This window comes from Capra hircus, chromosome 23 (assembly GCF_001704415.2).
Source record: "Capra hircus breed San Clemente chromosome 23, ASM170441v1, whole genome shotgun sequence".
Classification (NCBI taxonomy): domain Eukaryota; kingdom Metazoa; phylum Chordata; class Mammalia; order Artiodactyla; family Bovidae; genus Capra; species Capra hircus.
The window spans coordinates 6,554,550-6,575,513 of NC_030830.1; the positions used below are offsets into that span (position 1 = coordinate 6,554,550).

Here is a 20,964-nt window from a genome sequence, read left to right on the forward strand (position 1 = left end):
GGTTTTGACATTGACTTTTGAACATTACAATACTTCCCCACCTTTAAAAATAATGCCTTGCACAGCTATTCTTACACAAGAGCTACAGCTATGCTCCCCAGAGAGTAAAATCACTTTTTGAAAACCTATTTCAGAACCTGGTCATGGCATGTTAGAGAACTCAGTCATTCTCTAGTAAACCTAGTAAAATGAAGTCCCTTTTGCAGGTGAATAATCAATCATCCCTTCCCAGATACATTTAAGTCAAAATTTTCAGCGTTTTCTTAAAGCATGGTCCTTTCACACTATTTGTCCATTTTGTAAGACTTCAAATTCCCTTTCTTTGTCCACTCTCTAGAAATAACTGATTCCAAACCCATCCTCCAACCCCTGGGGTTCAGCTCTGTTTTTCAAGCTTCCAGTTTATCATCTCCTTTTCAATCACATACTCATCTGTGCTCACCAGCAGTGGATTGTGCTCACACACACATACTCTCACCCCTGAGTCATCACAGTTTCAGTAGACTCACAATCGAGTTCAGAACCTGTCGCCCACATCTCACTGGGAGCTAAGGAGCCAGAAGACAGCTTTCTCCTCTCGTAAATGTCAAGTGTTCAGCATGCCTCCACTGGGGGCTGAACAGAAATATAACCTTAGGGAAATCAGTCTTTGGGTCTGGGCAAAGCTCCGAGAATTCTGAGTCTGAAGTCTGCTTTCTCTGTAAGGGTTTATGATTGGTAGCTTCAGCTTCCTCTCTCATCAATTAGGCTTAACTCTGCAGCACCAGACTGGCGTCTGACTTCCTCTCATTGGGTGGGAAAACCCATAAGACAGACCGAAGGAGATGTTCAGGTTTGCCTTAGGAGTAGCCCACAGAGCTGTGGGTATGGGAGAAGGGAATCTGGCGGTCATCCTCCAAAGGCTTCTTTTCTGGTTTGTTTTGTTTTATATTTGTGGGAATATCCATTTTATTAAACCTGAAGTAACTTCTTAAATGCAGCTCCACTTTTCTCAATCCAATATGCACACACCACACCACACTTATTGCTCATTCTGCTTGTCAACAAAGGGTACAAGAGGGTCATGGAAAACCCACTAGAGATCCTGTATTTGACCACCATTATGGCTTTGATGAGCAGATCTCAAAGTGTTGTGCCTAAAAATCCTTCCTGAGGTTTGGTAGGGAGGCTGTAACACCAGAATAAGCTCAGGTATCCAAACAAAGTTTCTTTTTGCTGTTAGGTTTGTTACATTCAGACAGAAAAGATTGCATTTAGGCAAACTGACATGATGCCAGCGGGAAATCTGACCAAACAATCAGAGGTGGAAGAGGAAGAAAGGCCAGGAGGGAGAGGGGGTGAAATCCAGCATTCACTCTGTATTTTACCCCAGAAAACAGCCCGCAATTATAATTACCCACCTTGTTCTGCAGCTCAGAATAAAAGTGACGTTGCACCAAACCCTACCCAAGCAGCCTGTCCTGATTAGAAAGTACTCCACACCTTGGAGAACCGAGGAGACACGAGCGAGCGCAATTTTAAATGCAAATTAAACTGAGGGGGTAGCAGAGAGAACACATAAAAGACAGTAAAACAAAACCTTTCAGTTTTCTTAAATTAGCAGTCTAATGTGTTCTAAAGAGCAGCTCCCCTCAGATCTCGTCTTAGGGGTTGCATTTCATCACAATATAAAACGGGCAGATCCGTCACTTGCCTCTGCTCAGTGCTCTTGAATTGAGATTGAAGGGAAAATTAGAAGCTGTTCATTTGGGCTTCTGGGCTCAGCAGCGTTGCACAGCTTCGTTTTATGCTCAGCCGTGTCCTGTCGAAAGGGGCCAACAAGTGCTGGTGAGTATCTGCTAACTTCAAGACTCTTCCTTTCATTTATCTTTTGGGGGTTTCATTTACCTTTTGGAAGGGGGAAATCTCCCAAAAGATTTACATTACAATGCAGCTCGCAAAACCTAGGAAATTTCAGACAGCTTTTCAAGCTTCTTGCAGTGACTGATTCGCAGAAGGAAGAGAGAGTTATTTTCAGCCTAGATGCTGGTGACTGATCCGTGTATTAATTATAACAGGGGACTGTTTAACAGATGCCAGCTAAGATGTCCTGTCCCCACCACCCTCAGCCAGCATTAGGGTAAGGACTGGAACCCCGACAACTTTTCTACCATATTAACTGTTTAATCGTATATTCTTGTTGTAATTGCAGATAAAACTGGAGCTTGAAGCTCTAAAAATAATTAAACCAAAGCCATTTTTTAAAATGACTATGACAGTTCTCTGCCTGAGGATGAGTGGCGGTGGCCGGGGGTGGGGATCGGGGTGGAGATGGGGAGGGAGATATGGGGTATTGGACCCATTTGATGGTGACATGTAGATTTTGATGGTGATGGTTTTCTGCCAAAGTTTTACACGGGAAGCTGGTCATTTTCTTCCTTCACAGCGGAGGATACAAAGAGGCTGGGGCTGGCGTCACCTTCCGTTGCTAAGGTAACATGCTCTGGCCATTTTATCTGATAAAGAAGTCCAGCAGAAGGGTATATGTTATTCATCGCCGATCTAATCAAACAATCAAAATTGTTTACTTTCACCGGGAATATTTAGTGAGATCAAAGACACTCTGACTGAAATTGCTCTTACTGCTGGCAGTTAACCCTTGAGGGTTTTTTTTTTTCCTCTCTTTTTTTGCAGTAAGTATGATTTGCTGTTGGGGTAGCTTTTGGATATTTTTAAAAGTTTCCTTCTAGCAGACTTGGCTTCTTAAAATATGCACTGTTAGAAAGAAAAACGAATTAGATTATCCTTCTGAGTTTGATTTTAATGACTTGGTCTTGTTACTTCTTTCCAAAAACATCCTGCAGAAATAGATGCTACATTTGTGCAAGTATCTGAGAAAGGCTACATATGCTAGAAAGAACCTAACAGGCTGAGTTGTTTTTTTTTTTTTTTTAATGAAATATATTAGCTTCCTGACAGGCATGATAATATTATGGGGATCATTGCAATTCGGAAATAATTGCTGGTGCTCGGCAAACCAGATTTCTTTCTCACAAGCAGCCTGTGTCAGAGGCAAGCAAGTGATGGTCCTTAGCACTTTATATAACGTGCTGGAGGAAATCACTACAAGGAAGGAACGCGAGGCATTTTTACAGCAAACATGTCAGCATGTGTCATAAATGCAAGGCATCCGTAAGTGGAGGCTCTGATTCCCAGGTTAGTGCTCACTGCTCAAGGGGGATTGGAACTCCCTGGATCAATTAAGGATCAATGTTCAGAACAGCTGATACTTAATGATGTCATTTATCAGACCTTTTGAAAACAGCATGAAAATTTAAAAGCTTATTTTCCAGTTAATACACAACAAAGAAAAACTGGTATGTTATCTCTCTTTAGCCTGGATCACCTGTATTTTCTGAGTAGAATATATTACTTTTAATAAATGTTGGTGAAATGCTTCATTTTCTCATACAGTAGGAAAGCTCTGTTGACAGATGGACTTAAAACTGGAAATGTCAGTCAAATAATGGCATATTTAACGGGATATTTCTTATCCCCAAATCATATTTGACAGTCTAAAATATTGTGGGCTTTTTTTTTCTCTCCCATAGGCAATACAAGTGACTATTTTGCCTTAAAACTCTTGTTTCGGGAACATCAAGCATGGATTATCCCAAAATGGATTATTTTCTGGATGTGGAGTCTACTCCTAGACTCTTGGACGTTGAGTCGGCTCAGAGATTCTTCTACAGCCAAGGAGCTCAAGGTAATTAAAGACAGGAAACTCCTCTCATTTGCATGTTGGTTTTATATTAACAATGCCCTGTGACCTGCAGCAGTGTAAGCTCTGCTGCGAGAGTTCAACTACTGGGATTTCTCAGTTGGTAACCCCTGCCGAGCTGTTTCTGGCATGGAGGCAGGCATACAGCAAATGAATCAACCTAAACTTCTTGATTTGGTTCAAAAGAAACCTACCCAGCTTTTGTACAAATGCCCCCTTGGAAAGCTATGTTAGAAAATGATGCCCCCACCTCGTTGCAACCAAAGTGTAAGATTGAAAGACTTCAAGGATGCTTTTAGCCCCAGGAAAAGGTGGAGTTTTCAGCCTCTGAACTGGAGAAGATCCAGGGCACCCTGACCTCTCTGTCTGAAATCCAGCTGGATGAGAGGCTCCTGAGAGAGGCTTTGAACTCCTACAAACAGCAGCCTTATCTATTTTAGATGAATTCAGTTACAGACTCGAGGAATCAGCAGTGTCCTTGGGGAACACAAAGGAATATGCCTGTTGTGAAGTGTGGCTGATGTATACATTTAAATTATAGATTTTAAGATGATCAATTAGGCTCCAGTTTGCTTGTTCTTCTGTTCCAGGGTGCACTTAGCATGTTGTGCGTGCACTCTGAAGTACAGAATGAGGCTGGGATATTACGTAGACTCTCTCAACAGGCAGGAGAGTTTTTTAAAGCCTATTTTCCCTTTTCTGTGGAATATTTAAGGTAGTCAGGAAACCTGAGCGTGGGCATATCCCAAATGGTACAAGTAACACAGAAAGGCAATGTCCATGTTCTTAAATAGAGAAGTAGTTGAATTCTTGGAAGTCACGAAGGAGAACTAAAAAGGATAGATGCTGTTTGGACAAAGCTGGCATCTTTCACTGTTACGTGGTAATGGGCACTTCACACAGGGCCCTGATGACTTCTGCCTTGGGTTTCCCAGTTGTCTCTTCTGATTTGGTTTTACCTGGCTCTCACGCCAAATTCTCACGGCAACTTCAGTGGCTTGCAAGCCTCCTCCTTCTCCGCTTCCATTTTCCTCGATAGGATCCAGTCTTAAAGGCAACAGAGACTGGTAATTATCTGGTTGATTGGCTTGGGTCAGTATGCACATCAGCAACAGCTAATTCTTCTCATCCCTGTGGGTATGTGTAGTCAGCATCGCTCCTCTCAGCCACTGAAAGAGACATGAGAATGTTACTGAGTTAGCAGAAGCCTGAGACACTGGCCAGATCCTCCAGCGCCTTCTGGTCTGGAAGTAAGAAGCTGCTAGGAGCAGGAGGAGACGGAGGCCAGAAGAAACGGGGGAGCTGAGGCAGGGCTCCATCCCGTCTCCGGTTCTGTGTTGAACATTGCTACATCTTGTCCACTCCATTTGAACAGGAGAATAATGCTGGCGCTTGGGGGACATGCACCTGAGCTGCACTTCCGTTAGCAGAGCAGAGAAAGGGAGCGAATCACAGATACTAAAGATGCCCATTTTGCCTTGCAGGAGCCACGGTTTAAGCCTTTAAGAGCCGTGGGCTCCAGGCATTGACAGAAGGAAAGCAGTCAGGGTGTGGGAGGCTCAGAGGACTCAAGGCGGCCTGGTGGCTGTCGGCAGATGGAGCCGGGGGTGGAGTGGTCAGAAATGTCGCCATCGGTGACTGTGGTTTAGACACCAGAGCTGGAAAGGCTGGAAAGTGCATGGGAGGTGGTAGCGTAAGCTGCCTGTGCTCCCTGATAGAACATTCATTTGGGGATAGTCAGAATGATGTTCCAGTGAAGGAGCCGTGGGTCTGTAGTAAGAGTGGGGGCTCCCTAAACAACATCCAGGTGGGTTTTTCATAAACCCCCCGACTTCTTGAATCAGAAATCCAAGTATAAGACCTAGGAGTTTGCATTTTAAGTAAGAGGTCCAATGATGATTACCCAGATATCCCACTATTCTGAGGACCAACATTGAAGAACCAGTCCATCCTGTGTGATTTCTCTCCTTCCACCCCAGGACGGGGCCACTTTCTTCACCATTAGAGGCAGGATGACACAGTGGTTACAACCAGACCCTGACTGCCTAGGTTCAAACCCTGGGTCTGCCACAGTCAACCTGGGAAAACTAACCTCTTTGACTTTCAATGTCCCCTGAAAAATGGGAACAGTGTTGTTGTTCAGCCCTTCAGTCATGCATAGGCCCAGTTCATGAGTTGTTAAGAGCACTAAGGAGGTAAGATTTGAAAATGCTTTCAACCGCCACATGGGAAACACCATACATGAGGCAAGCAATAAAATAAACATCTTTGCAAAAGGCTGTCCCTTCTGAGATTTGAAAGGAAGCCACTGCCTTACAAACAAAAGTGCTACCTGATAAGAGTGAACCTCCTGTTTTTTTTTAGCACACATACACAAAGTTAATTTTAAGTAAAATTTAAAACACGGTGATTATTTTCTTGTCCCATCAGAAGCTAACGGGGGGCAGAACTGAAAAACAGGGAGCACCAGGAGAAAATTCTATCCTTCCTTTCACTTTAAAACTGAGACCCCCTCTCCCACCAACCCTTTCCCCAGAGCCCCGTCACCTAGGACTAGTCACCCCCGGGCCTCCTGGCTGGGGAGTGACTTGCTGCCACTAGGACTTGTCACTGCGTTTTTCCAGCTCGCCCACAGCAGCTTCCTTCCACTCAGCACAGACACCACCTCCCCTGGATCAGAAGGCCCTCAGCCCGAAAAAGGGACTCCAGTGAATGGGCAGAGGGCTGAGGACCATGGCTCACACCCTTTCCTTTCTGAGCCAAAGGCACAGGTGGTGGAGTGGATGTCTAAAGCCAATGGCAAGGCCCCCAGGACCGGGGAAAGGAAGGCAGGACGGCGGCTGGCTCTTGAGAAAGGCATGTAAAGCAATCAGGGCCTTGTGCCGCTGCTACATTCCAACCCACAGCAGCTTTCTCCACGGCCAGCCCAGCCCAGCCTCAGGGCGATGTCAGTGAGGTCGAGTAGCCCCCACTGGATACTCTCTTCTATAAAGAAGGCCCACATGGAAATACCGCATTAAGTACATGGAATGTGGATGACCTAGGATTTGGTTGGCTAAACTGATGTATGATTTTTGCCTTTTACTGGGTTGTCCATTCTTGAGGCAATGCAGACTTGTCAATAGACTGATCAAGGACAGGTGTAAGTATTTTAAAGGGGAAACCAAGAAAATAATTTCATTTTCCACACATTACTATCCTTGCATCAGTTGGGGTCCAAATTCATAAACTTTTGGGGAAACAGCCCTTCTGTATTAATTACATGAAGAATGGTTATCCAAAGCAACAGTGAGAATTGCAATGTTTGTGACCCCATCATGGCTGTTTTTCACTTTCTCTTGAAAAGTGGCAAAAAGCCTGTCCCTGGGTAGAGGATATTTTGAGCTACTAAAAGACAGAGGAATCCAGAAAAATAAGAAAAAGAAAAAAGTGATCTAAGATCTGTTCTGGGACAGATTCTGCTGAAATTCCCAGAGAGTTTTTAAAAAGCCAGTCCTCTGCTCTGCTGAATAAAGCAGGCTTGTTATTTCCCCCATCTCCATTTTCCCTTGGTTTGATCTCGAGGTAGGGAAGATGAGCCTGCTTCTCCTGAGGGATTTCTGCTGTAGAAAGCGTGATGTGTTAACAAGGAGCAGGAAAAAAGTCCAGAGTCATCCTGTTCATCTCCCACCAGTGAAGGATGCCCTCCTGGTTCACCTGTGATGCTTCTTCAACAGTAAATACTGCTCACCCAGAGAGTCCTGCAAAAGTCCCCAGTAACACCAAGGGAGAATTGTGGAGGCTGAAGATGCACGTGATATAAAGACCAGTCACGTCTTGACATCACGTAACTTGCGATCACCCATCTTTCATGCTTCTGACAATGATCTCCCACACACTCAGCTTCAGAGTCATAATTTTTTTTACATAAGCTGGGAGGGAAATCATAAAATCACAAAATTGGCATCACAGGATTTTAGGTTGAAATGAACACTATAGTTCAGTGATTTTTCTCTACCCTTGCCCTAAACCAAGCAATCCAGAATTGGTAAGGGCCCGACCCAGGTCCCGGTGCCACACTTTACACAAGCCGCTGGGTTATTCTGGTGGACCCTGAAGGTTGAGAACTAGCATTATGAAGCATTAATCACTCAGCTCAGCCCCAGACTAGCAGCCTCTGTGTCATCAGGGAACTTGTTAAGAATGCCAGAATCTCAGACATCCTAGACCTAGAGAATCGGAATCTAAAGTTAACAAGATAGTGAGGCAATTTATGCTAAAATTTGAGAGGCAATGATTGAACCTAGAGCACATTAGAAACACCTGGTAAGCTTCTGTGGCCTCAAGGCTGGAGTCCCGGGACGAAACCAATTATGTCAGAATCCTTGGTGTGAGTCCCACACTTGGGAATCTATCAAACTATGCCAGGTGATTCAAATGTGCAACCAGGGCCATGAACTTCTGACCTCCCATTTTACAGGAAAGGAGGTTTCAGCACAATCATGTGGCTATTCTTGCCTGAGTATCTTTATCTATGTCCTTCCCTTTAAAGAAATCCAAACCATTGGAAAGGTGCATGTGGGCTTTTTTTTTTTTTAAACTGGACTACACATCAGTGCTACACTCTGCATATTCATTGTATCTGTGAATCCTCAAAGAAATTTAGCAAAGGAGGAGTTATAATGCTCATTTCACAGATTGGAAAAGACTGTACATTTAAATCCCCTGAAGAAGGGAATGGCTACCCACTCCAGTATTCTTGCCTGGAGAATGCCAAGGACAGAGGAGCCTGGGGAGCTACAGTCCATGGGGTCGAAAAGAGTCGGACCCGACTAAGCAACTAACACTTTGACTTTCATACATTTAAATAATAGCATAGTCAGAAGCCGAATTTGAGGATATGTGACTCCATCAACCCCACAGGCAGTAAACAATGTTTGTGACCAAATCACACTTCTGAAGATGGTGAAGCTCAGAGTGGTTCAGCCACGTGCCCAGATCACAGAGCTCATCCTGAGAAGGTGGAGGAGACTAAAGATCTCCTGGATGGAGCTGTAGGTCTCTTCTTACCACACCAATCATGCCCTCTCTATTGTGTTCAGTTTCTTCCCTCCAAAACCATCAATATCTTTGGGTGTTTAAATGATATTCAAAAGGGAAATACATTAAAAGGCAGCCATTTGTCTAATGTTACTAACGATCAAATTTATGACTCCTGCTCACAGTTTCCCCCTCTTTTATCATTTTAAATCACTCTTGGCACTGGAACCAGGTGCTGTAGTCGTGGTTACTTCATCCTAATGCGCCTGTTCTGTCGTCTACATTATCTTGTTCGACAAAGGAAAATGCCAGTTTTGACGGCTGATGAATGCCCTGGTGAGCAGCTAAGTCAGAAACTCATCTAAAACCTCCTCTCCACCATTTCCTGCCCTGTCCCCCACCCCAACTAGCTTCCAGCTCCTCTTTTCTCCACCCTGTGAAATCTGCCAGAACAGCTGGTTTTCCAGTCGCGTCTGACTCTTTGCGACCCCGTGGACTGTAGCCTGCCAGGCTCCTCTGTCCATGGGATTCTCCAGGCAAGGATACTGGAGTGGGTTGCCATTCCCTTCTTCAGGGGATCTTCCGACCCAGGGATTAAACCCAGGTCTCCTGCATTGCAGGTGGATTCTTTACCAACTGAGCTATGAGGGAAGTCTTTTTCAGTCTTTAGCTTTGAGTTTAATGTACTGTAAACCTAAAGTCTAAACCCCTGGGACTTCTTCACGTGGCCCCAAGAGACATAAGACATTTGCTTGCACTCAGTTGTTTGCAAATTGTTAACAACAGTCATCTGCACAGAAAGTGTTCATGCTATTTTCTTTTCTTTTTTTCTTTTTCTTGTGGCATCTTAGTTCCCTGACCAGGGATTGAACACGCACCCCTGGCAGAGAAAGCATAGAGTCCTAACCACTGGACAGCCAGGGAATTCCCCAGTGCCTGCTATTTCCTTTCCTGGTGCTTATGACCCAGCTCCAATGTCGCCCCCTCTGTGATGCCTTGCCTGACTTTCCCAGGACTTTCTCCCGTAATATTCTGATCAGCTATTCTAGCCACTAGCATTTTATATTATTCTGCTTCCACCACTTACTAGATGCACGCGTTCATGTAGATGGCTTTACTTCTCTAAGCCTCAGGGTCCTAATCAAAATGCATATAATATTAGATCCACATTCATAGGGGTTTCTGAGAATGAAGGAGGTGTGCTTATGAAGTGCTTGGTACATTGTTATTATTGATTAGTTACTGAAGCTCTTGTTTTGTTATTTACCTACATAGATGGTGGTGATCTTAAATACCATATTCTGGATGCCTAGCACCATCCTTGATATCCAGTGAAAATATTAAGATTTACTAAAGGTCTCGGTGGAGCTAAAGGAATGAAAATGCTTAAATCTGCATTACAAAGAGAAACTTGGGACTCAAGGAAAGGACTTTTGACAATTCATGATAGAGAAAATAAAAACTCCCTAAGACCTTTAAATAATTAAAATCTTTAGTTGGAAATAGAGACTCTGCTTAAGGCTGAGGGGAGGGACAGGCAAAATTAATTTTCAAATACATAGAAAAGCAGGAAATGGAAGAAAGTCATCAACTCTGATGTACCTTCTGTAAAGCAGGGGGGAAAAAAGCAAAAGCAAAGAGAAAATACAGCAGGAGGGAGCTGGTGCACTATTGAAAAGAATTAACCTTTTAAAATAGATTTCCAGGGGTTCCTGAATAATACCCTTCTTAGAAGGACTTTTTAATATACAATAGTCTGTGAAGGCTGAGTTTTTATTTTGCCTAAAAAGTAGAATTCTGGGAGGCTTGAGCCCCTCAACATTTACTCTGATGAACTTACTTGAGATCAAGTGAAAAGCTGCTCTGAACACGTTCCAGAAACTAGCTCTGGGCTGTCCTTTAGTTGCGATTCCTTTCTCCTTCCTTCTTCAGACCTTTACTACCTAGGCAAGTCCTTATACTTTGGGACTGCTTAATCCTCAAGCTGGCTGCCCTTCACACTCCTGGAAGGTGGCCGTGGATACCCACCTAAGCCCTACATGGGAGCCACACACCTGAGCAGGTTATCTTCCTTCTCCACATCTGTCCCCTGAAACTTTCTTACACGTGGCTCATAATTCGCTCTTTCAGGACTGAGGCAAAAACAGTGATTCTAAAGCAACTGTGTCCTCGTTGAGGGCACAGTTGCCAGCTGGATTATAACCGTTTCCATTCACCCATCTGCCCCTCAGGGCTCCGCTAGGACCAGCACAGCAAAACGGGCTGCATCTCGTCTGTGTCTTCGTGGTGATGTCCTTAACCAAGTAGTTAACATGTCATCAGACTACTTTTCAGACCCTTGTCTCTGAGAGGTGTTTCGGGTGACACTTTTCTTATGTAGTTTCCAGCCTTGTTTTTATTATGCTGAAGTCATTGCCCTCAACAAATACTCACTTTGGGACATTTTTCTGGTTGTTTTTTTTTTCCTCTCTGTAGCTCTAGCCAGGAAGCAGCCCGCTGTGCTTCACTCATGGGTGACAAGCTAACTACCAAGCCTTCCCTCTTAACCTCCCACACACTCCATTTCAGACCTCTAATTGCTCGCATTCAGGCTCTCCAAACCTGTGTTTAGTGCAGGGAACATTGTGAAGGGGAGGGTGAAGGCAGATCAAGAGGGAAGATATTGTGGAGATAGCCAGCCTGCCAATTCTGTGCATATATAGATGACCATGAAGCCCAAGCTTCCGTTTCTGGATGAGCCTTTGAACAGGACATTTCTCTGCACACAATGTAGCCTTCTTGGTGCTGTCCGTTTACATGCACATGGCTTTCCATTGCTAGTTTCTGTGCCTTTGCCCCCAGCAAGCACCTGCTTTGTCACATACTGTGATTCAGGGCTCATAAGTAGGGCATAAGGACAAGAGGCAAGAGAGAAAAGATGAGAGGATGAGACACAGAGAGGAGGAAAATCATGCGAAAATACAATTAAATAACTCTGCTTGATTAATAACGCCTGCTTTCACATACAGCATATAGAGAGTGGGCTAAAGACGCAGCCCACACACAGGCAGCATCAGTTATGACCCAATTAGCATAAACAATTCACAGGTGCTTGGAAAAAATTCTCACTCCTCATTACTCAAACAAATCTGTTCCTAAAAACTTTCAGTACTACCCTCTCTTAACTGAGCCAGCAGAAGCAAGGACAGAGAGCCTAATGCATCAAAATCAGCTCATGGACAATACCATTTTCAATATTTTTGAGAATATTTTAATAAGCAATTAGATCCACACATTTATACATGGATCGAGGAGCCTGGTGGGGTACATACAGTCCATGGGGTCACAAATAGTCCGACACGACTGAGCAACTACTATTATTACTGGATGAATATTGGTATTAAATCGGACCTCTGAAAAGTTAGGACTGATCAGAGAGATTCTCTTAGAGATCTCTGTACCTTTTTTCAATCATAAAAGCAAAACGTGCTCAGACTCTCAGTCATGTCCAACTCTTCGTGACCCTGTGGACTGTAGCCTGTCAGGCTCCTCTGTTCCTGGGATTCTCCAGGCAAGAATACTAGAAGGGGTTGCCATTTCCTCCTCCAGGGGGTCTTCCCACAGGAAGATCAAACCGCGTCCCTTGCATCTCCTGAATTGGCAGGTGTGTTCTTTGCCACCAGCACCCCCTGGGGAACCCAAAAGCAAAGCAGGGGTAAAACATTAAGGTGTCTGGGGGGAAATGGCAAGGAAAATCAACCCTACACATCTATTTTAATTTTTTATTTTACTTTCAATTTCAAGCACATTCATATTTTTACAAAATTACAGTTATAGCATATGCAAAATTGGAGGTATGACTGAAATCTTTCCCAAGGCTGGAGAAGAATGTCATAATATTTTAGGGCTTGGGTTGTGGAATAACACAGATCTGAGTTCAGACTGTGATTTTCACTTTTCAGCTTATAATATTAGGCAAGTTATTTACTCTTTTTGCCTCACTTTTCCCTTTTGAATGCAAATGATAATAAGTTCTCAATGCAAAGGGTTCTTTTAGGGTTTAAACAAAACAAAGTGTTTCCCAAACTATGGTCCAATATGCTTTTCAGGTAACACTTGAACTTTTTAAAATAATAATTCATTTTATTGTGTTTTAGAAAAGATGTAAATTGAAAACTATTTAATTGAAATATAGAAATATGTAACCAGACTTCATATTTATGGACTACTGCTTAGAATAAAGGGCTTCCTAGGTGTCTCAGCAATAAAGAATCTGTCTGCAATGCCAGAGACAGAGGAGGTGAATGTTCAATCCCTGAGTCGGGAAGATTCCCCTGGACGAGGGCATGGCAACCCACGCCAGTGTTCTTGCCTGAAAGATTCCATGGACAGAGGAGCCTGGTGGGCTACAGTCCATGGGGTCGCAAGAGTCAAACATTACTGACGTCACTGAGCATGGCATGGCTTAGAACAAAGGGGAAAAATAATGAGTAAAATCCACTGAAGGAAAAACATTAAGTAAATAATAGTGTAGATGACATTAAAGCTTGCAAAATCCATACAAGTGATATAGAAATGATTAACATTTGGAAACCCTCAACAAATAAATATAAAACCCTAAGCAAAATGTCAAGTACCTAATATGCATTTAATAAATATTAGCTCTTATGTTAATTATCTTTTCATCTTGTCAAGCCTTAGAGGAAAGTGGCAGGGCCTCAAGCTCCCCAAGAAAAACCTTTATGCCATCTCTGATCTTCTCTACCACCATTTATTCCTAATTCAAATTTCCAAGCCCTTGGCAAGGTGAACATGAAGTGAAAGAAGGGAAAGTATGAGTCGCTCAGTTGTGTCTGGCTCTTTGCAACACCGAGAACTGTAGCCACCAGGCTCCTCAGTCCATGTAATTCTCCAGACAAGCAGACTGGAGTGAGTAGCTGTTCCCTTCTCCAGGGGATATTCCTGACCCAGGGTCGCCTGCATTGCAGGCAGTTTCTTTATTATATGAGCCACCAGGGAAGCCCCTTGGCAGGGTGGAACAGCCTTAAAACGCAAGAACAAGAAAAGCAACAAAACTTCAATTTTTAAATTAAGTTGCTAACAAATCCCAAAGGAATCCTCTCTATGATTTTACTACTGAGAATTTTTTTCCTGCGAACTCTCTAAAAACATTGGCTAGAGGGATGAGATGGGAAGGAAGGTGGGAGGGGGTTTCGGGATGGGGGACACATGTACACCCGTGGCTGATTAATGTCAAAGTATGGCAAAAACCACCACAGTATTGTAAAAAATAATTAGCCTCCAATTAAAATAAATAAATTTAAAACAACAACAACAACATTGGCTAAACTGTACTGATTTCCTCTGAGTTTACAGGAAACTCTAGTTTATCCAAATGTGGCTTCCAAGAGGTGATCTGAATGAATCAGTTTTAGGGAGGCTGAAATGCATAAAGGGTGTTCACTGTATGGTGATAAATGAAAACCAAACTTGTGGTGAGCACACTAGCGTGTATAAAGAAGTGGAAATATAATATTGCAGCCACAAAACTTATGTTATGAACCAATGTCACCTCAATTTAAAAAATGAGTCCGCATTTACTTAGGAATAAGGAAATAGATTTGAGAGAATCTACTTCAAATCATTTATCTTTGTTCTTTTGTTCCTTTAAGAAAACATGGTAATGTGAAGAAAGTGACATCAGAAAATCCTGGAAGCTAATTCAATTCCAACTAGTAAACAGCCATGTGGCTGTTTATTCAAGTGACTGAACCTCTGTAAGCCTTTGTTTCCCCATTTGCAAGATATTAACAATGCTTGCAATATTATTAGTATGAGTATAAAATGATGTAAATTTCGATAACAGATTCTCAGTGAACACTTTGCCACAGTAAGGAAAGAGCACTAGCTGAATAATCGTTCTGTGTCTTCAAGAAGTTCAAAGACGATATAGTACAATAAAAAATACCTTTATAGAAGCAAAATAAAGGGTCTAAAAGGGAAGAGAAAGTATCAGAAAAATGTTTTTGGAAGAGTTTGTACCTAAACTTCATGCTTCAGTCAGCACAATAGCGGTGCATTCCTTGCACAAAAAGCCAGCTGGGATAGGTCTTTCCGTAAGCAATTCAGTGCGACTGGATCTGAAGACGCAAGGTGAAGGCGATACCTGAGATTGGAAAACTAAGTAGAGTTCAAAGAAAGAGACCTTAGGCAACAGATTCAGAAATTTAGCATCTCTTCCTTAGGAAGCACAGGACATTTGAATGATTTCTAGAGCTCAAAGAGCTTCCAGATTCCAAACCTTGTTACATATCAGAAGCAAATTCTACAGCCCTTGCCCAGGTATACGGATCAGAATCTTTGAGAGTCAAGTGAGATAATAAGAGTTTTCCTATTTTAAGGGGTGGTTTTGTTTTATTTTGGCAGCTCTCAGATGCTTTTAATACAAACAGTATGGGGTGTAGAATTTGACTACTCTAATTCTTTACTTTCATAAATAAGGAAAATGGAGCCTAGAGAGGTAAATGAATGAAATGCAATAAAAATTCGATTATATTTATCCAAAACTCACTGTTTTTGGAACACTAACTATAGGCTGGGGATTCAAACTCAACAGACACATCCCCTGGCCTCATGTAGTTAGCTGTCTAATACAGAGGCAGATAAAGCAATGATTTCAGTCCCGAAAGATAAATGCTAGGAGAATCTGCACACTGGGAGTTTTGTTAGCACAGATGAGGGTATCCAAATGAGAGGGCTGTGTGTGTGTGCATGTGCGCACATGTGGGGAGAAAGATGTGATTCTAAGTTACTGTCCAAGAAAGAAAAGATAAAAACAGATCTGACAACAGATCTCCTCTGCATTAGATATCCTAAGGGATTCAACATCAGGTTTGGAATTCCTAAGCCTGCAAAGGCAGATTAACTGTCATCCTCATTGGATGGATAATGAAGCTGTTCACTAAGAAAGAAGAAAAGGGAAGAGTGTAAAGATGGAGAGGGAGGGATTCCCAGGTGGTTCTATAAAGTTTGGAAAACCATCTAAAACATTTTATGTACCTAGGTAATTCCTAAAATAATTTCACTAACATGTTTTACAATTGCCTTGGAAAGCGTAGTTCATTTGGGCCTTTAATTTTCCTTTCATATTATTTGAAGGATTGGGAGGTTATTTAAAGGAAACATTTATTTTCTAAATTAGAAGTTTTCCCTGTAAATACAATATTTTCTCCCTCGTACTTAAAATTAATAGTCCATCTGAAATATTTACATGAACCAAATGTCTGAAGTTAGCAATATTATTCAAATTCAGGCTTGTGTTTTTATAAGAAGAAAATTCCGAGTTAACAGTTAACGAGAGCATCTAAAGAAAACAAGTTTGTTAAAAAAAAATGTCTCAATGCAGCTCAATCATTTTAGAGAGATATATACTGTCACAGAATGTTGCAAAGGAAGAAAAAAAAAGAGATTCAGCTACAGTTAATTAAAAACAGACCTTACTTTTCTTTCGAACCTACACAGTAAGATCTTCTATTCCATGTAGTTGATTATGCATTATTTGGTGACTAAATTTGATAGGTCACAAGTGGAGAAAATATTACTTAGCTTAGTCCAGTTTAATCCTTGTCTTTGGAAAGCAAGATCCCACTTCACACATCATCCCGGACGGCTGATTTTTTACATTTGCCCCATATCCTATGCTTTCTCAGTAATCTAGACACATGTGTACCCAGAAGTTACAAGAGGAAATGACAGCGAAAAGAAGACCCACATTTTCAGTGCCAGGGGCTTGGTATTTATGGTCTCAGTTACCCCTGGAATAGGAAATTTGTGACATACTTGTTATTATCCCCATGTCACTGGTGAAGTAACCCACGTTTCCAATCATCAAGTCACTTCCCAAACCCACACAGCTATTAGGAATGGAGCTAGAATTATCATCCTGAGCCTGTGACTCTTCCTACTCCATACTGTAGGATACTGGTGTCCATGGCAGCAGGAGGGAAGACTTCCAGGAGCAGTGGTACAAGGATGCAAAGATGTTCATGGATTTCAAATGCTAGAAGGCATCAGTGTTACAAGATGCAAATGTGGCAACAGAGTCATTCTGTGCACCTAGACCCTTAGGTTCAGTTTCTTAACGTGAATTTTTGCCTTATTTACTTGGGAAATTGTCACAAGGGGATGGTGAGGTTCTCTGACCTTTAGGTTGAATTGCAGGAGTGGGTGGAGGAGAGGCAGGGAATCTGCCTAAGTCCCCATATGGTAAGTCACTTCAGTCGACCCCATGGATTGTAGCCCTCCAGGCTCCTCTGTCCGTGGGATTTCCCAGGCAAGCATATTAAAGTGGGGTGCCATTCACTTTTCCATGGGATCTTCCCCACCCAGGGATCGAAACTACACCTCTTAGGTCTCCCGCATTGGCAGACGGGTTCTTTACCAGTACTGGCACCTGGGGAGCCTGCCTAACGTCCCATGGGAGCTTCTTCTTATATTTAGAACTCATTTTCCCTCTCACTACCAAGGTGCGTGCATGCTAAGTCGCTTCAATCATGTCTGACTCTTTGCCACCCTGTGGACTGTAGCCCGTAGCATATAATAATTACAGAAAAGTTAGGTGAACATCAAAACACATACAAAAAACTCAATTAGCCCATCATCTATTAATAAAAATAAGGCTTCTTTATAACCTGTATAAGATTGAATGTTCTTACACTCTTTTTATATACACGGGCACACACACTTGTGCACACACATATTTTTTCAACCGAAATCAAGCTCCTTGAATTAATTACCTTTCATTTTCTCTATCTTAATTTAAAAGAAGTAAATAATTTATGTCTTGGGGTAGTTGATTCTAACTAACTTAGGAAATCATCAGGACATTATTTGGGGGGAAAAAAAGAGGAAAAGGTCAACCAACCACACATTGTTTTTGCCTAAAGAGTGACTTTGCCAGCTGGCTTGATGTTACTGGATCTGTTCTGCTGCTATTTACTATACAGAGTCTCTGACTAATACCCTATGATTTGATTGCTATCGTCGGCCCATCTGTAGACACAACAGAATGCAAATTAAATAATTACCGAATCTGTACTGGGCAGGCCTTCTTCTTAGAGACATACATGTAGGAATTTTTGTGTTTTCCCTTCTCCACACCACCACAATATGCTTTTGTTCTTACTATAGCCAGATAAAGCACTTCATTGCATTCGAATGGCAAGTGCCATTTAATAGTGTAGTTCCTATAGTAACAGAACATTAGAACCAGCAATAACTTAATTCAACTGGCCCATTTTACAGATGATGAAACTGAGGGTCAGAGAATAAAAGAAAAGCAAGCATTTGTTCATTAAATACCTACCGTGTACTAGAAGCTACATGTGTTCTTTCATTCAAAATCACAAAACTATGAGTTAGATAGGACTGCCCCCAATTTATTAGAAACTAAAGCTCAGTGGAATTATTAACTCTGAAGAGGCAGAGTGAGGATTCAAACTGACTGAACACTGATTCCCTGTCCCCTGCAACAGCCTGCCCTTCTGGAAAAAAGTAGTTTATCTAAAACAGACAGCAAGATGGTAGCATCTAGGGCTGGAAACTGGTCTCCCACTGTCTAGTCTGACGCCTGCACATCTGCATCCTGTTACTGTGCGTGGGGCTCCAATGGAACTCAGACCCATTGTCTTTGCCCCTAAGATCACTTTGCAAGTGACCAAGGCCAGTAGTTTGCCACACAAAGGTATGTCCAAGTGTATGTCACCCTTACATTCATTGAACATGAATTAGAAATATTAGAATCTTTAGATCTCAAATGATGTCATTAATTACAGCAACTCCTGAAAACTGACCATGTAGGAAATATAAATGAATGAAAGTAAAGTAAGTAAGGTTTAACATTGCCTGTGCTATTAAATAAGATGGGGAAAGTGACTTGTATGTCTTAACCAGGCATGTTCAACAACAGAAAGCTGTTTAGGTTTATGTCCGACTCAATCCAACATACCAGGCCTGAAACACATTTTCCTTTTTGCATCTAGCATGTTTTAGCAGCCAGCCCCCAGCCACCCTGCACAGCATCTACTTTAAGAAACTGAGAGGAAAGGAAGCAATGAACATTTGTTGCCCGCCTACCATTTTTCAGGCTCTGTGTTCGGTGTTTTACATTTGTTATATAATGTTTTATCCTCCCAAGGCCCAGTGAGAGAGTTTATTTTACTTCTAGTTTACATATAAGGAAACTAAAGCTTGGAGAGCTCACTAACTTTTTTCCACGATCTAATAAGCATTAAGCTTGGGAGTTATGCCAAGGTTTAATTTCACAGTGACAAGCTTTACTTGGAGCTGGCTAGGAATAATAGTTTTAATATAATGAATGTTTATTGGGAATTTCTTTTGCTAAAGACTTTACATAGATTACATGTTTAAATCCTCATGGCAACCCTAAGATGTAGGTACTATGTAAGGGCCATCTTAACAGATGTAGAGGGGACAAGTGACTTACATGAAATCATTCAACTATTAAGTATGGAATTGGGGTATAAACCTCAAAGCCTGTGTAGCTAGTTAACTTCTATTTCATACTGTCTGGAAGGAAAATAGCCTCCACATTATTTACACAGTCGTACAAATTACAAAGTGCCACAGGTAGAGAGAGAGTGGAAAATGCCACATTCTCACACTGATGCTAGGTTTGGGATGGAAATAAAAACATTTGAGCCATAAAAGATGGGCAGAGTTTAGACAGGCGATGATTGAAGAGGAGGAAAAGAAAGGCTTCCCAGTGGGAAAATTTGTACTGTCATTTGATACTGTTTTCCTAATTTTTGTTTGAATCTTCTTACAATTTGCCAATTAATCCATCAAACTGGTTAAGGTTTGGGTTTTCTGGTAGTCACAGATGGTATCGAAGCATTCATGAACGATGCTCTCAGTCCACTGAGAACCCATATGTATTACTTATCTAGTGCTGCATATCAAGTTACCCCAAAATGTAGTGACTTCAGACAGCAAACATTTATTATCTCATAGTTTCTATAGGTCAGAAACTCAGGAATGTCTTAGTTGGGTTGCTGTGGCTCGGAGTCTGAGGTGGCTCAGAGTCAGGATGCTGGTCAGAGCTGCAGTCATCATCAGTTCCAAGGCTTCTCTGGGGCTTTGAAGATGGCTCATGCAGATGGCACTTGGCAGGAGGTCTCAGTTTCTTGCCACAGGAGCCTCTTCACTGGCTTTTTGGGTGTTCCTGTGACACTGCACCTGGCTTCTCCCAAGACTCCAAAAGAAAGCAGGACCGAAGCTGCAACGCATTTCCTGATACACCATCGCTTCTACCATATTCTAATGGTCACAGAGACCAGCACTGATTGAGTGTGGGAGGGCATGGATGTGAATGCCAAGCGTTGGGGATCCCTAGGAGCCATCTGGAGGCTGGCTATCACAACATACAAGTATTCAGGGAAGCAGAAAACTTCTCCAAAACACAGAGAACATGGTTCCTATATGCAAACAGTTTTTATTTAGTATATCTTATATCTTTTAAGTAGTTTTAAAACAAGGCACAATTTTATATAAACCAAAATATTAGTCCTTCTGGGGGAGAAACCAGTATGCAATGTTATGGTAGCTATTCAATAGTATTAAATAGTATTGTATTCATCTTCATCCAGACATCAGACCTAGGTACTGAACTCCTAAAGGAAGAGTCAGAGCAAAGTCAATGTGAGACCCATGTGGCTACAGGGAACAGGGCTGGTCAGAATGCCTGGACATGGAACCATCTCTTTGGGAAGCCACCACCTTTGGGGTATGGCTGCACAAGCTGTGCCCTTCACAATTCCATAATTCTACTTATATGGGCTGTGATGTGAATGGCGTACCCCTGCTTGAAGTTGCACGACACTGAATACCAAGGAGATAGAATGCTGGGAAGCAGTGGGAAAAACTAGGCACCCGTACCCTCTCCTTTGTGGGCCTCACAAAATTAGCCACATAGAAATAGGAATAAATAGCAGAACTGTGCAGAATGGACAGCGCCTTTAACTACAAGTTTAAGTGGAGAGCTCTAAGATGTGCCAATAACAGCTCCTCAGATTCTTGGTTATCTAGCAAAGCATACATATGTATAGAAAAGAAAAAATATCTCAGCAGCTACATACTGAATTTAGTTTCAATAAAAAGCACAAAAGCCTTTTTGGTACATTTGTGTT

The 20,964-nt window shown here is 42.2% G+C and overlaps 1 protein-coding gene across 4 annotated transcripts in view; it reads left to right on the top strand.

Annotated features, from left to right (window-relative positions):
* Positions 1,481-20,964, top strand: part of PHACTR1 (phosphatase and actin regulator 1) — a 517,471-nt gene continuing 497,987 nt past the window's right edge. The window contains exons 1-2 of one of the 4 annotated variants that reach the window (XM_018039147.1): positions 1,481-1,827; positions 3,591-3,745. In XM_018039147.1, the coding sequence (XP_017894636.1) occupies positions 3,643-3,745 (103 nt within the window). In that variant the 5' untranslated portion in view covers positions 1,481-1,827; positions 3,591-3,642. Of the gene's footprint in view, positions 1,828-2,036; positions 2,120-2,396; positions 2,473-3,590; positions 3,746-20,964 lie in introns of those variants that run through there. The other 3 variants (XM_018039150.1, XM_018039149.1, XM_018039148.1) reach the window with 3 other exon arrangements.